This window comes from Harpia harpyja, chromosome 8 (genome assembly GCF_026419915.1).
Source record: "Harpia harpyja isolate bHarHar1 chromosome 8, bHarHar1 primary haplotype, whole genome shotgun sequence".
Taxonomy (NCBI): domain Eukaryota; kingdom Metazoa; phylum Chordata; class Aves; order Accipitriformes; family Accipitridae; genus Harpia; species Harpia harpyja.
Window position 1 is genome coordinate 18,332,830 of NC_068947.1, and position 16,472 is coordinate 18,349,301.

The 16,472-nt window shown below is 38.0% G+C and overlaps 1 protein-coding gene across 3 annotated transcripts in view; it reads right to left on the reverse strand.

Moving 5' to 3' along the window:
* The window catches only part of MAP3K7CL (MAP3K7 C-terminal like), a 31,996-nt gene extending 15,766 nt beyond the window's left edge, over positions 1-16,230 (reverse strand). Inside the window, exons 1-4 of one of the 3 annotated variants that reach the window (XM_052794929.1) lie at positions 15,827-16,229; positions 13,540-13,688; positions 12,914-13,022; positions 4,097-4,155 (exon numbers count right to left, since the gene is read on the reverse strand). In XM_052794929.1, coding sequence (XP_052650889.1) covers positions 4,097-4,155; positions 12,914-12,983 — 129 coding nt within the window. In that variant the 5' untranslated portion in view covers positions 12,984-13,022; positions 13,540-13,688; positions 15,827-16,229. Of the gene's footprint in view, positions 1-4,096; positions 4,156-12,913; positions 13,023-13,276; positions 13,333-13,539; positions 13,689-15,826 lie in introns of those variants that run through there. The other 2 variants (XM_052794930.1, XM_052794928.1) reach the window with 2 other exon arrangements.
* Between the last annotated feature and the right edge of the window lie 242 nt (positions 16,231-16,472).

Genomic DNA, 16,472 nt, shown 5'->3' on the forward strand with positions numbered 1-16,472 from the left:
TAAAGAATTTGATGGAGAAGAGGGAGATGAACTGAGCAAGTCACAGGAAATGCTGGAACAGGACAGGCAGCACACAGAGTATAGTAAAGCGGGTACTTAACACTAGATACATTCCTATATATTCAGTGACCTAAACAAGAAGGCCTTAGATGCTGATGTAGGTGTCTAAATATAGCAGATGATAACCCGTAGTAGAGTGCCTGTCAGAGGGGCCACCACCCACTATGCAGCTAATCAAGGAAGGGCCTTCCAAGGCCCAGTCCAGCTTTTACACAAGGCAAAGGTTAATGTTTCCCAATAACAAACCGAGAAACGTAGCAAGCCTACCCTCGCTGCACTACCCACCACATTGCTTACACAAGGGCGGGGCAGAAATGACACTGAAGCCCAAATAAGTGCTTTTTCCTCATTCAAAGTGTTGTTCATCAGTGGGAAGCAAATAATTTCCGATACTGCAAACAAAAGGAATTGAAAAAAAGAAGTTTACCAATACAAGCTTTGTTTCACTGGTAGCATATCAGGAACTTCTTTGTAGTTTTTTTTATATTAAAGCTGCAAAAGAGACCAGGCTTTTGCTGCATATGGCTTAAACTGCTCTGTTCTTACATGCAGGGCTTTTGTGTCTAGTTGACCATACATTAATTTTTTTTTTTTAAGTAAAAAAAAAAAAACAAACCAAAAAAACCCAACAAAAGCAAAACTTTTAAGTTAGAGAACTGATATTATTTTCTTACAAATTGCTTCTTGGAATTTCTTCCTCTCAGAGTAGGAGAAAAATGTAACATTCAAAAAGGTCTTGGAAAACACAACATTTTTGGTCTGAACCTAGCTAGTAGATCAGAACACTAGACTGATCATTTCTATTCTTCAGAAAGAACCTGTAACTTTCAACTAGGATCATCCTCTAGTAAAAGTCCTTATAGAGAATTAGCTATTTGCAGTTAGTCTCCTAGAAATACCTTTTCTCCAGCCAATCCTACCTTTACCTCTGTAAAGTTGGCGCCAGTGCTTGAACAGCAGGGTTTATTACCCTGTCAGGGGGAGGCTGCACTGAACTTTGCCCTGCCATCGGATACCAGTGTCCAGGGAGTAGGTATGGTAGGATCGTGGTAGGAAAAGTGGGAACACTAGGTAATTCTGCTCAAACAGCCAAGTTGTCTGCCAGGGCCTAACATAGAAGGACAAGGCCTTGAAGCCTAAAACAGAGGTGCAAATTGCTTGGTACTCAGCCTGTGGTCTGCTGCCTGCATGCATAAAATTCTAAGGCTCTGATTTTCCAAGTCACTCGGTGAACTTACATAGCTTTCAAGCTGCTTTCAAAATCCAACCTGAAGATCAGCTAATTTGGCTTTTTGTTTGTTTGTTTTGTTTTGTTTTGTTTTTAAAACATGTTTCAAAATTTTTCTTTGTATGTTTGAAACCTGGAAAGTTATAACTTTTTTTTTTTTAAGTGTCTATTATTATATAGCCACCTACTCTGCATTTATAGTTTGCTTCTTTAAATAAAATAAAAATGCTTTTGACTATATTTATGGCATGGTGATGAAAATCTTGTTGCTCTAGATGTGATATTTTTATTATGAACATATGTACCAGCATTCTTACAAATTCAAGCATTTGAGGCTGCTATGCCACAGTTCATTGAACGGTTCATTTGCATGACACTTCATGTGTGCTGGTTTATGCTAGCTAACTTTGGGATAGAGAAAAGCATTGATGGAATGACAAGGGACACCACCATTCAGTACTTCTGCAGATCCTGGTGAAGCCCATGTTGTAGTTTGCTTCTGTAATACAGGAGCTACCTGTTTCAAAGATGGTATGGTTACATTAACATAAATTGCAACCACATGCTATACAGGGTTGACACACCCTTAGCAGTTTGGATTATAGCAATTTTAAAAAGTAATCAATAAGAAAATGTAACTAGGTAAATTATAACTTTGTTAAAGTTATTGCTTGTTTGACATTTTAAAGTAGTATAAACATAATGTAATTGCATTAAGTAGTTATAACTTTAAGCTGTGATCCAGATTGACAAAAGCAAGGAAATTCAAGTTTTCATTGCCAAAGCTAAATGCACTGTTATCTCTGCATCAGCTCAGAACCCATGTTGACTTAACTGTCTCTGGTTGAAAGGCATAAAAGCATCTAAATATAAAAAAGCACATAAGCTTGAAAAGCTAAAGGATGAAGCACTACCACTAACTTCATATTTCTGAGTGGTTGAGTCAGCCAGATAGTCCTCATAAGTTATCTTTTCAACTACCTCAATATTACCAAACAGAGTTTCTGAAGGATAATAAAAAGAACATTATCTGAATCAAAGCCTTTGATTGTTTCTTTGAATTTGTTATCATATGGAGATCATGAGAGTAAAGGAAGGTTCTCTTGAAAAAAATGTCAGGGAATTAACAGACCAAGAGGGTGTACTTAGTGGAATTGCTCTAGTGTGTACTTAAAAAACTTTTACTGAAGGGCTATTATTTATCCCACAGACTTGAATGCTTCCAGAGGAGCAATTTCAGTCTATCATGAAATTACATATTTAGACTACATTGTATGTTCCAGAAATGGGTCATAAAAGTGCTAATAAAAAAATCATCACTTGGCCTGTAAAGTACCTACATCTAACACTAGTAATTTTGTTTTTATGTACTACCAGCAGTAATGATAATCATACTTTGCTCCTTTAGAGCAGTCTTCATCCACGGATCTCAATGCTCTTTAACAAAAAAGGTAAAAATTATTAACCTCATTTCAGAGATGAGCAGAAGGATGAAGCAACTCCTCCAGGATCACACAATGTGTCACTGACAGAGTTGAAAACAGAATTCAGGTTCTTTACTTTCAGTTCAGTGCTTTAGCCATGAAACGATATCGCTTTTCTCAAATTGAATTCTTCCGAGGGAAAAAAATATCAATCATCTTTGCTGCACTGGAAGATCAGTGGAATAACAAGGCCAACATACCACCCTGTTCCTTTCAGCCCAAATCTTAAATTGCTATTCGTTCCTTTAATCTTTCCTAGTTACACCTACGGAACTTGCCCCTATTCTCAGGATTAGAGAGATAGAGCAAGAAGAGTCTCTGTCATCCTCAATTCCTTCCCCAGTCATCCTTTTGATGAGAGCAGCAGGAGAGAAAAGTCAGTCCTTAAAGTCAGCAGCCCTCCAGTGTTGTCTCACTAGTTGATGGGGACAGGAAGGATGACATCATTGGACAACATGGTCTGCTAATGCCTTTCTCAATTTACACTCAGGAAACAACTGCCTTCATATTGAAATATCAGAGGAAGTCTAAATGCTCCTGGGAAACAGATAATCTGAAGTAGTTTACAAAAGCCAACAAACACTCCAGAACTGCTACAGAGGAAAGGGAAATAATCCCTGGATACAGAACTGGCTCTGTGCCTGGTGAGCCGCAGAGTTGCCATCAACTGCCATCTGATTATCCAGTATATCGGGGCTCCATTGTGCTATGCTGACAAATCGGACCAGTCACAAAAGGTTTCACCACTTCTAGCCTGTGCTGTCTACAGACACCTACTAGGGCAACCATTAGGGTTGCTGGCTATGCAGCATGAACTAGAGTAACTTTGAGAAGGCTCTCATCAATCCTGATGACTGGCTTTAGTTACGTAAGATTAGAGATAAGATGGCACTACAAAATACACCTTTACATTCTCTTGGAATGTGCCAGAGAAAGCCGATTATACCGGTTTTACCACAGCCTGTAGGCATAAGAATATAATAGCTGGCTCACTCCTCCTCCTGTCAAAACCACAGGAACTCTCTTCATTGCAGTGCAGCAGTACATGCTGTGTTTTGCACAGGAATTGAAAAAAAATTTTTAAAAGCTGGTGAGATTGTTAAAATAGTCATTTCCCTGCAATTGGGTTAAAAATGCCAAATCAATTTTTCCGCAGATCTTGAAAAGACAATGTTTTCTTCTATGGAAATATACAGTTTTATTAAATGTTAATAGGTTAGAGAAGCACCACTGAAAACTTTCACTTTAGTGTAACAACCAGAGATTTTTTTATCATAACAAATACAGTGAACATGAAGTACAACTGTAGTTAAAAAAAAGTTACCTGCAGCTGCTGATCTAGTTCTGGAAATGCCAAAGGGAAATTTTCAGAGGAAGCATCATCTAAAAGGTAAACATGATGTTAAAAGTCAATGTCTACCAAAAAGAGCATTTCAAATGATCTGTTTAATATAGTTCTACATTGCATATATTCACAATAATATCAGGGTCCTGCAAACACCTCTGCATCTGCTTATCTTTCTACACTTGAGATCCCTTAGTAGACTCCTTGAAAATACTAGTGGGTTGGCAATAAGAAAATGTTTAGGTGCTGGAAAGACAGAAAGCCTATTTTGTATTGCAGTAATTAAGAAACAAAATAAAGCCAGTTAGCACAGTAGAATGTGACAATTTAATAAAAACAATAAATCCAAACAATTTTTCTTCCTGACCTCTCCATTATATCACAAAGTAAAGAACCTTCTTACTACCTAAGAGTTCATTACTTGAATGAAGGGAAAGATATCCTCCCCATCACAATACAATGACTTATCAGGGCTAAACCAACAATAATAAAAATCTTTTCTCCCATCATCCAAAGGCAACCACAAGAACACACCAACCAGCCTGGTAACCCTGGAACTAGAAGACTGTTACCTACACAGATGTGATATAGAATGGGAAAGGCACCACAAATTTCTCCATACTGCAAAGAAATGCCTTTACCCTAACCTGTAGATAACAATCTTTATGGGCTAGAGTTAGTTCATTCATGACAACAAGCCAAACTGTGTCTTTATTTATTTCTTTATTTTTAGTACAAGCTTCAGCAAAGGTGGGACAGGCTGTGCAAGTTACGTCAGTGTTGTGATGTGGACACCTGCCCACTAGTAGCTGGACTGAGATCAGAAATATGAATCATACTTGGTAGCGTCACAGCTAGCCACTGCAATATTTCTTTCTCAGTGACTTTCACACTATCAGTTTTGCATTGGATTGTGATGACTGTTTATGCATCTTACTACAGGCTACCGGAGGTGAAGAGAAGGTTACTATTAGCTAGCTTACAGAGTCAGTTATTTGTAATGTTTCAAAATTAAACAAGGATGGCTCTCAGAGGAGAAAATTGCTAACATAGGTCAGATCCTGCAACCTGCTCTATGCTGGCAGAGCTGTATTCTACAACAGAACCCCAACAAGATTAAGAGGACCACATATCAAAGCAGGATTCTGAATATACTTTAAAAGTACAGACTAGGATTTAAATTATTTGTCAAATATTTGTTATCTCTTTATCCTTCCCTCAGTGGTCCCGTAGCAAAGTAGGTTAGAGGGAAAAAGTAAAATAAGTCACCTTATCTTGTGAAGAATAAACATACTGGCTAACATATGGTCAGAGCCTTACTTTAACTAACATAGTTAGAGCTAGGCGCCTCTAGGAAGGAGTGCCCAGAGAAGAAAAAAAATAGTGATACAGAGGGCAAAAGCAAATGCTGTTGAACTTCCTCAGGAAACAAAGTGAAGTTCTATATTTTCATTGGGTAGGGGTCTTGCCAGTATTATCAAAAAGTCATACCCGTCTGTCCATGTTCCCCCCAGCTTCATTTTTCACACCATGTCCCAAACATATCCATTCTGGAAAATAATTAAATTGCTTTAATTGTATAGAATTGTATCACACTGATATGCAGCTGTTTACCTTTAATTTGCTGTTGCTTTCTTGTACAATATTTAAAAATAGACTAATATTCTAAAAGAAGAAAGATGAATCACATAGCAAGGCTAAAAGGAAGGATGGAATAGGACTCAGTGCGACTAGGGGTACAGCTGCTCTACAAATATTTGGCTGAATAGCTGTTAAATATTCTGACAGAGATATTGGACCAGAGTCGTGGACAGCAGTTAAGCTGCTATTTGTTTTGACAATTCCAGCAGTACGATCTTTGGTACAGTAGCTTTAAGGAGAGACCTCAAACATTTTTAACTTAAGAAAAACAAAGCAAAAGCAACCCCAAGAATTTTAAAGAAGCATCAGCCAATATTTAATTTTTCACTGCATCAGATATTAATAATAAAACAAAATTAATGCAGTGTCAGAATATTAGAAAATATATTGGATTATCTTCAGAAAAGAACCAGTAAAAAAAAGATTGGAAATACTTTTAAAAGGATGGAATAGAGAAAGAAATTACTATAGAGGAAATCCTTTCAATAAACAGATGTTCCCTGCTTATTTTTTGAACTCAAATGACTGAGTCAATGGTACTAAAAATAGAACATATTGGTATCCTAACCATTATGGCATACCATAGTACATTTTATAATGGGCCTGCCCTAGCATCTATTGAACAGCTGCTAGGTTTTTTTTTAGTTATGCTAGTTTAAAACTTGTTTAAATCATCATCTGATGTATAGAACATCTTCGAGAAAAGTTGGGGACTCCAGTGGTTTGAAATTTTTCTGAGTTTCTAATTCTCTTAGGCTCCTCTGACATTTTCAGCTGAAGTATTTAGTTTACAAAAATTAACAGAAATCCTCACAGCTAACTGCAATCTTGTTTTCCACAAGAAGAACAACAAAAAACCTTACCCACAGCTTCCAATGAAATAAATTACTGCATCAGGTCAGTCTGTATTTCACTGTTGTCAAAGTAACAACCACAACAATAACAACAAAAATCACTTGGTAAAAACTAAACACATTTAGATTTCACACAGGGGGAAAGCAAATGACATCAGCCATTTGCCTCCTAAAATTTTTTTGAATGTTTTCAGAAAGTCAAGAGAAAAGATAAAAACTTGCATTTTCTTCCAAAAGAATCACTATTGCCCTTACAAGCCTAAATACTGGGTGTTACACAGGAGATCAAACAAAATCACATTGGCTTCTAGCCTTAAAAATCTATGACTCTGAAAATCAGAAACATTGAAAGTGTCTGAAATGTCAAAGAAAATGTTCTGAAGATCAAAACACTCTCATAACTATCTCCTTATCTGTCTGTATTTGTTCTTTTCTATTCTACATCTCCTTAACCAGAAAATAGAATTCAGAAATATCTCTTTTTCTCTTTTTCTCAATTTATTTTCAATATTTAATGAATGTCTAGATTGTTATAGGGAATCACGGATATAATCAAAGACCACCTTTATAATAGTTAGTGGCTTTTCAGTGCCACAAAACCCTGAAAATTACTAGGCTGATTCTTCACCAGATACAAACAGCATCTCACTCCTGTGGTCACTATTTTACTGCTCCCTTCCCTGTCACTCATAAAGAAAAAGGACTTATAATTCAAGCTGGTTGTTGAAAACACATTTTGTTTAAAAATAAAAATTTAAAAATTCAGACACTGCAACTCGCTGTACCTGAAAATGAGTCAAGATTCTGGTCAAAAGAAAACAAGAAAGGAGGAAAAACATACACGTGAATGTCATGGCCCCCCCAGCAAACTCAACAGCACTAACTTGTGATGTGAAGGAGCCCGATCAGGGACTTTGTCACAGCCACCTAAGTTAAAGTATCTGTTGCATGATTTCTAAATAAGTAGCACTTCCTGATTTCCCATAGATCCTGAAACTAATTTTGAAAGTCTATAATTAAAAGTGCACTAAAGGTAAAGACCTGTACCCTGATTACAAGATGAAGTCTCCGCACATACAGCTGATGTTTTTTTAACCAAAGACTTGGTTCACGTGTATGGAATAGTTTGACTTTCACGGTTGTTTCATCAGGTTCATACATACGCTTTGCTTGCTGCTGAAAACTGTGATTATAACAGAGAGAATCTGATGGAGGGTCTCCAGGGAAATCACTTCCTCCTTTTGCTTTCCATCACTTGAGCTAAGACAAAGTACCCTCTATGTCAGAGCCAGCTCTCTGACCATTCCTACAGCAAAACTAACAGCATAACAAAAGAACAAGCTCCCTAAGCATGCTGCCCAGCCAATGCACCTTCATGCTGAAATGGTGCAATAGGCAGCTTTGTGTAAGGACAGCAAGGCTAAGCTGCTCAGCCTTCGCTGTCCAGGTGAGCTCTTGTCTATCTGCTGACAGCACCTATTAATACAAACGTGAGATGGGCTTCTGATGTGTGGTACAGAGATCCACACAAGCCATCTGATTTAGAAGGCTGAACTGTATTAAGACTGGTTGTCTTCATACAAAAGGCTTACTAATTATCAGTGATGTCCTGATGCATTCAGTCCCCTGGTACATGCTAATGTTGAACATTTGAGAATGAATCATGCTTTCTGGAAAAATTCACTTATTTAATCATGTTCTGGCCTTCTGGAGATTCCAATAACCCAGACCTCCATCATGTAGACAAATGAGCAAAATCCCTCACACTTCGCTGTCTGACTGACAGAATGTCTGGTACAATGAAGTATAATACCCCAGTCTCTTCCTATATGACTGCTCCATTCAGCTGAACTGTGGGCTATGGGCAATAGTTAATGAATAAATACTTCAAGAACAACATCTGATTTACTTGCAGTATAAACTCACAAATTACAGTTTCTCTAGGATCTTCACAAAGGTAGACAGAAATAGAACATAAAAATGTAAATGTGTTGAAAGCACATTAAGGTTGCTAAATCAAGCACTCGAAATTTAGGAAATGCCAATCACAGCTCTGCTTCCTTGAGTGACTGAGTTATGATCCAGTCTTTAATTATACAATCAGGTACTATTTTTTTCTCCTACATGCGTGGGCAAGTGTATTCAGAACTCTTCCTCCTAAAGAATTAAATTGGTAACATAAGTAGGCTGTTATCCTGTAAGTGGATCAGCCCTTACACAGGAAAAGTGCTCAAACTCAACTGCAAGCACTGCAACTCACAGTGGGACAACACTGGCAAACTGTGCATCGGGGTCCAGTCTTGGCCCTAGGAGGGCAGTGAGATCCAGCAGATCCAGCCCTGATTACTGACAGACATTCATAGACTCATCGAATTTGTCCTGGAAGGCTGTGTGGCTAAGTGACTGCGACTTGGCACTGCTGCGTGAAGCTCCCAGGCTTCTATTCACAGCCCTGCCTGACATGACCTTACACAACCTCGCAGTTACCTCACTCATAAAATAGTGGGGAATGGTCACTGCCTGACCCAAGAATAGGCTATGAAGGCTTGCTCGATAATAAGAGTTGTGGACCTCCCAATAATAGAAATAGCCCATAACAGAAGAGATAAGAGCAAAACCCTCCCATTCCATATACCTTCACCTAAGCCTAAAGCTTCCTCTGATGAACACACAGCCACTATCCCTTGGACGGTATCTCACCTAAGTTCCTGTCTAATTTCCAAAAGATCAAGCCACTTACTTGTAGGTTGGGTGTACTTTTAGAAAACCAGCTTTGTAAATTTTAGCCATATATTTTAGCAATTCCCACTGGTTTTCAACCAATACATGCTGGAAAGCCTCTGTTGCCATTACAACTAAAATAAGGATGGAGTAGGGATTTGAAGGTTGCTACTGAAGAAGCAACCATTGCAAAACAGTCTTGCATGATCAACTAAAAAAGCAAAAAATTCTTCATGGTCACTAGGAGAACAAAGGCATAAAGAGGAGTAAAATAAGTCATTTGCTATGTTTGCAAAACTATTACACTGTTCCACTGTCTGTCAGTTTCATTAGAAGATGTATGTTTTGCCTTTGTTATCAGCGATTTTTCCGGAGAGTGCTATCAGAGGTAGACTAATTTCAAACAAAAGAAATTACTTATTTCAAACCCAGTCATTTATCATCACATGTCACTAGCAGAACTTTTCAGCTAGATTCAAGCTTTTATTCTAGGACGGAAGATGAAGACATGTTTACCTATAAACCTTCCTTTAGAACTATTACACAGAACAAATCCACTTGCCTAAATTTAATAAAGCTCCTGTTATAATCATTGTATCTTAATATGTTCAGTAAATAAGAGTGATACAAATTAGGATATATCAAATTTCATTGGTTTAATTAAATTTATGTTGATAAACTACAACAAACTTTCTATTTGGGAACACTTATTTAAATTTTGGAACACCATATTCAGTTCAACTTGCATTAGTTTCCAAGTGATATAAGATAGGCTGAAATAATATGTTTCAAATTCATTAATTTAAACCGGTACTTTAAGTCAAACTGGTGCAATACGGTGTGCAGACACACCCTGGAAAACCTGTGTTTGATGCCAGCTTAGTGAACTTGAGAAAAAGAGACAAACATAGATATCTATATATACAGGAATAAGAGATACACAATAAAACTGTCTTCTTATATTGCACCCGCTGATGGGCTGCTCCTGAGACTTTTAAGGAACTGGTTAGCCTACTTTCGCGTTAAAAATACTGCACAAAGCAGGCCAGGATTTCAGTCATCAGATGTTGACTGACAAATACTATAACAATTAAATTATTTCTTGTACACTCAGGATAAGCCAGCTCCGGTCTTGTAGGTCAGTTACCACAGAGTAATCTCTTCTCAGGAGTTGAGAGCAGTTTCTCCTTTCACTGCTCCTCACACCCAGTGCTTGGTTACAATCCTAGCCAGTGAGATAATCACCACCCAGAAGAAACATTCCGTTTCCCCTTTTTATATCTACTTATGCTGTCAGTTCCTCCCAGTAAGCAGTTGTCCAGCCCCCGGAAGGAGAATGCAGCCTTTCTTGGTGAAATCTGTCACTGTGCCTTTCAAGTGAGGTAAAATTTAAGGAAAAGCTTAAATCAGACAGATTCCCTCACCACTTAGCCCTGGTGAAGAACTTTTTGTATATATACCCCAGCAGTACACAAGCCTCACCTGATGCTCTACTATCACACTTACAGCAGGTAACTCCTGTTTGAACTGAAAACAAATATCCTTGTCAAGGAGAAAAAAAGATTAAAGAAATATAAAAAAATAAGGAGGGGGGGGGGAAAAAAAGCCAAGTATGGAATACCTAAAGGTCTACCTGTTAAATGTTTCTGCAGCTCATCTTAAAAGAAAAAGTTCTAAATACTTATTTGTATTCTCTTGATTCAACTGTGGTTTGCTGGAAATTTTCAAACCTGATGAAAGTTTATTTCCTTTGCTTTCTTTAAATATATCAAATATAATAACCATGTTCAGGCTTATCACTAAGAGCAAGAGTGGAATTCTTGTGACATGGTAAAATGGTGTGCTGGTTTAGACCTCCTGGTAGCCCTCAAGGGGATGTGATGCAGAGAACATGGCACTCACTTTACTGGTTGCTATTTAGTTTTCCAGTACTCACAGAGATTCTGGATTGCATACTGCAGGAACACTTGTATATATACATTAAAGGACTCAAAATTATGGAAAAGTTTAACAAAATGTAGCAGAAAAAGATTAACTTTCTGTAATTGAGTTTATTTCTCTAAATGTTAAGAGAGAGGCTGGAATTATTAGCAGGATAGAAAAGTAAAAAATAAAATATGATGCAATGTTAAGGAAGCTAGGCTTCCTGCCTTTCATGTCCTCTTCTTCCAAGCTATTCACAACCTTGTCATCTCCTACTGCCATCTCTTGTCACAAACCACTCTACCCTCCTTGATTTTCCAATGGTCTCAGCTTTCCCTGACTTGTTTTCAGTGTCTCACATAAGCATTCTTTTTCCATAATTTGTAAGAGCACTCCCCTTTCTTTTATATCTCTCTTCAAGACCTATCTTTGCCATAATTCCTGTAAGAAATTTACCATGTTACTATATCTTGAGAGATGAGAATGATTCCTTATTACTTTCTGTAATAAAAATGTAATTACCAGATTATTTTAATTTATGAAGAAGGGCACTTAGATAGCCACATGTGCTTCTTTATATTCCTTGTCCCCATCTTTCTGTGTCAATCAACTTTATGAGCTGAAAATTGTGTGCAATAATGTATGAAGATGTTTGTTTTTAAATTCCCTTGCTTAGGGAATGAGATTCTATTTCAGGCTTGTAGCTGCCAATTAATATTACACGACAATTAGCTAGGAAAGGTAATGCATATTCTAAAATATTTTTAAAATGAGAAAATTGTATTCAAGCTGAGAGTCTATTCACACAAAGCTCAGGAAGCAGCCTCACACATTATCCTACAATGCATACTATCCCATAAAGCACTCATCAGCAGTGGGTTTCAGTTATCCTTATCAGAGATCCTTATATTTCATGCCATAAACACATCTCAACCCTGACTCCAGGCACTCACCTTTAGCAACAGCACAGCCAGCTTTTTTGGGGATGCTTCCCAGCTTCCGATTTACTTCATTTCATTCTGACTTCTACCATTTGGCAACAGCTCTCTAGACCTTAATATCTAAGGTGCAAACTAATAATATTCATCTATTCCAAAGGCCAAACGGTCCATGTATGTACAGGGTATGTTTGGGGAAATTAATGCTCTATCAGCACTAGCCAACAGAATAAACATCAATGAGATTTCTGCTGGTTTCTCAGATGCTATGTGGGGCATCCGTTTCCTGAAATCTTTCACCAAGCTGGGCACGTGTGGCACTTTCCAACCTTCCTGCTGAAAGGAAAGTCTCTTCTTGTTCTACTCTCATCCTCAATACAAAATATCATTTTACTTTTCTTGTTTTAAAATTCGCTAAAATCAGACATACTGCATATGCAGATAAATTTGATGATAGTTAATTATAGTCCTAAGTATATTCCACAAACCACTAAAAGAAAGCTAAGATCTAAACTGTCAGTCTAGTGGTTTTAGTCTAATGAAATTGTTAATGGAAACATTAAAAGTTATCAGACAGAAAAACTGATCACATGCTATCACTCAGGAAAAAAATCCACCCATAACACTGCACTTCATTTGATATTGTAAACACTGGTAAGAACATGTGAAATTTAAAAGCAATTATTTCATTGTGGTTTACTCCATAAATTAAACTGTACCTGGGGAGTCACTCAGGCTGAAGGCAATTCGTACTGGCTTATCAGCAGGTACCCTGGCGGTGGTGATCATGTGGGCACTTGAGTCAATGCTTTTACTTGTTTGTTCCAGCTGCAATAATACAAACAATATATTTATTACAGAGCATGTGACACCAATCAACAAATGAGTTTTAATGCCTTTCATGCATTCACAGCTACCTTTCTCATTCTAGCTAAGCAACGTTTAGAATCAAAGTCAAAGGAGCGCCATTTCACTTTTCCATTTAAAAAGGATTTAAGTGAAATTCAGTGCAGAGACTGCCTTTCTTTTGCTATTTACATATTAGAAAGAACAGTGGCAAAGGAAGCTTCCCCTCTCCTCACCTGCTTGCTCCCCGCCATTGCCCCTTCAGCAAGCCTTGACTCGTGGCAATGCTGCCTGGTTCTGAAGGTGAAGAAGGAAGAAGGGGTGGGGAGTTGAGAGTAACATGACCCCAAGCCTGCCATGTGATTGGAAACGTGCACACCACTCCACATGGTGTCAATGAGGAGGCACCCATCCTCCTACCTTCCACCCATACTCCCCCAGTCAAACTGTTCCTGATAGTCACACACTTAATGGTCAGAAAGTTACTAGGTCTCCAAACCTTGGTGGTGATTCTTCAGTGGTACTCTGTGCACGTGTAGGGGTCTGTCTGCATGGGTTTGACTCCCGGATTGGGACCTTACTCAGTCCTCGGTCTTTCTTCTGAGACCACCAATTCCAAAAAGTGGTTTCAGTGAGATGAAACCCTGTCTGTTAAGAAAACTGCTAGTTCATTTCAAGTAGGACACTAAAGAATTGTTGAGTAACAAAAGAATTAGCTACTACTGATCTGTAATGGTATAATTAATGCATCTCTGAACACTCAAAAGTTGTACTCAGAGCTCTACTATGTATATTTAACCTTTTGAATGAATAGTTTTGGTTAAACTCTATTAAATAGATGAACGCAAACTTAATCTCCTTGTATATCAAGCACAAAGCTGCTAAAATTCACAGATATTAAACTTCTGTTTGGCTCCATGTGTGGAGAACATGAAGTCAGTGGGACTTCATGCATGCAAAAGATCTGCCCATAAAGAAATTATTTTAGGACTGAAGCCTGTGCTATCCAGAGTGCATTGTATCCATACCAACTATGTGTACAATTATGAGAGTAGCTTTTAAATTACCATAAAAACTCCTCAGTCAATTAGAAACCAAATTCTTCAGGAAAATACAACGAATTTACTAAAAGTTGTACCACATGTCAGTAGACAACACAGCATTTAGCTAGTGAAAACATAAGCCAATTTCCTAAGCCAATACTCTTGCAGTTTTTCAGTAAAGTAGCTATTGTATTGCACAGAAATCCCAACAACTCATTCTAATTTACACTTAATTATATGGCAGTCTCAGAAAGTCAATAGAACAGAACAATATTTCAGAATTATAATCTTCCATGGTGATGCACAAGTGAATCAAACACTTCCCTGGCATCACTGCCTTGCAATCAGTGGAAGAGAACCAAATTTGTATCTGGCCCACTAATTTCAGCATTTCTTTTTTATTTGCTTTGTCTGGCTTAATATTTAGCTAGCAGAGTGATATGGTTACTCTGTAGCAATGCTACACAAAAAATTGTTACTTGAAATGCAAAATCTTTTCTTAAAATAACAACAAATAATCTAAAATTATTACTTTGAATAAATCTTATTTGGAGCTCAGAGTGTCTCTTTCTACTAATACATGAAGGATATCAGGGATCGTTCTTTATTCCCCATTACTGATAATCAAGACACACAAAAATTGAACTGATATCTATTGGGCAGAGATGCAGAAAAGTCACCTAAATTGCCATGGTGTATGTTTTTGGACTCAGGAAAAGATCCTTGGAGTCAAGTGAAACATTCTATTTTGAAGTGCATTGATTCACCTAAATAATTTTTACTGTCTGAGCATTATTGATCTCTTTTTTTCCCCCAGACCCTCACTTTATAAGAAACATCTGAGACATCTCATTGTTTTTGAAAAAATAACAGACCTACTAATCCAAAATCCTTTATCATATTTCCTTTCCATACCTCCCAATACAAGGTAAAGCAAAAAAAAAAAAAAAAAGAGATTTTAAGTGATAAGCACATCCTTGAAACAAGGCTGTTCATCATTCTGTGATGTTGGTACACATTCCCCTGACATCTGCTTACTATCTCAAGTGGTCTTCCACATAAGAGTATACTTAACATTTTGTATCATAGCCTAAGAAATTAAAATGATGCATTCTGCTAGAGGTTTTAAAGTTGCCATAACAATATTGCTAGGAGTAAATCTGTTGTTTTATCCCAGTCACATACTCTGTGGTCTGCGATGTCTTTAAATCACCTCTATTATCCACCTACTATGTGAGGGCAAAAATCAATACCCCTTCAATAAGCAACGGTGAATTCTATCATACCACAAGAGTGTTTTCATTTTATTCCAATCCATTAAAAGAAATCTCATCTTTATACGCAGCAATTACCCTGCTATCCATTTTTTTTATATTGCATTTATCCCTGCACTCCTTTTTGTGCAGAATCCTCAAGATCTTCATCACAAAAAGCAATCAAAGAGAACAGAGAGGGATGGAAGCAGCCTGTGTGCAAACAAGGCGATACAGGAAACACACAGACTGACTGCCCCCAATTCCCCACCTGCTTTCTCCGTGCATGAAGAACAATATCTCTGTAGACAGAGATGAGGGTGAGTGGGCAACCTGGAATTTAATGAGCTTTAATGAGCAGCTCTCTTCTTCACAACAATTGCCTATAGAACTGGCTGCTGTTTCTCCATAAAAAATCTGCAGCAGAACTCAGATTAAGTGCTGTTACAGTTCTATCAATTTAGTTCAGTTTTCACACCTGTTGCCTTACCTCACTTAGCGGAGTGTCTGCACTTGTATAATCCAGGGCCAGCCACTGCCTTGGCTTGTCGTTGCGTTTATGGAGTAAAGCTTCAATAAAAGAAAAGGCTGCACCTGCTGCATAGCAACAAACTGACAAGGTCTGAGAAGCTGAGACAGCTGTCAGGGCAACATGCTGCTACCTGCACTTCCCATAGGCTTTGCTGTCCCAAAAGATCACCCTTTTCCGCTTTTCTCCACAATTCCGCTTTTCCTTCCTCTCCTTGCCAGTGACGAGGTATTATGATGCTGTCATGCTTCAGGGAGGAAAAAATCCTTCTGTCACAGGCATTATTAAGCAGCAAACTGTGGCGAGCCCAAGATTTTTAATTCATTAGTCCTGGCAAACCTAAAATACAAACAGACTTGCTTCATAGGACAGGAATGTTTTCAGCATGACCCAATCAGTGTCTGTGTCTATTCCAGCAAACTGGCAAAGATAGCATGACTCCAGTCAGCAAAAATGTCTGCAGCTCCAATCAGCTTGGGCTGACACTGCCAACTTGGACTGGCTACAAGCGAACTATCAAATGATAGCAGCAACTATCAAAGCTAACAATAAGGGATGGGCTTGGTGTGTTAGGCTTGGTTCATGTTGGCTTTGGTCAAGCCGGGCT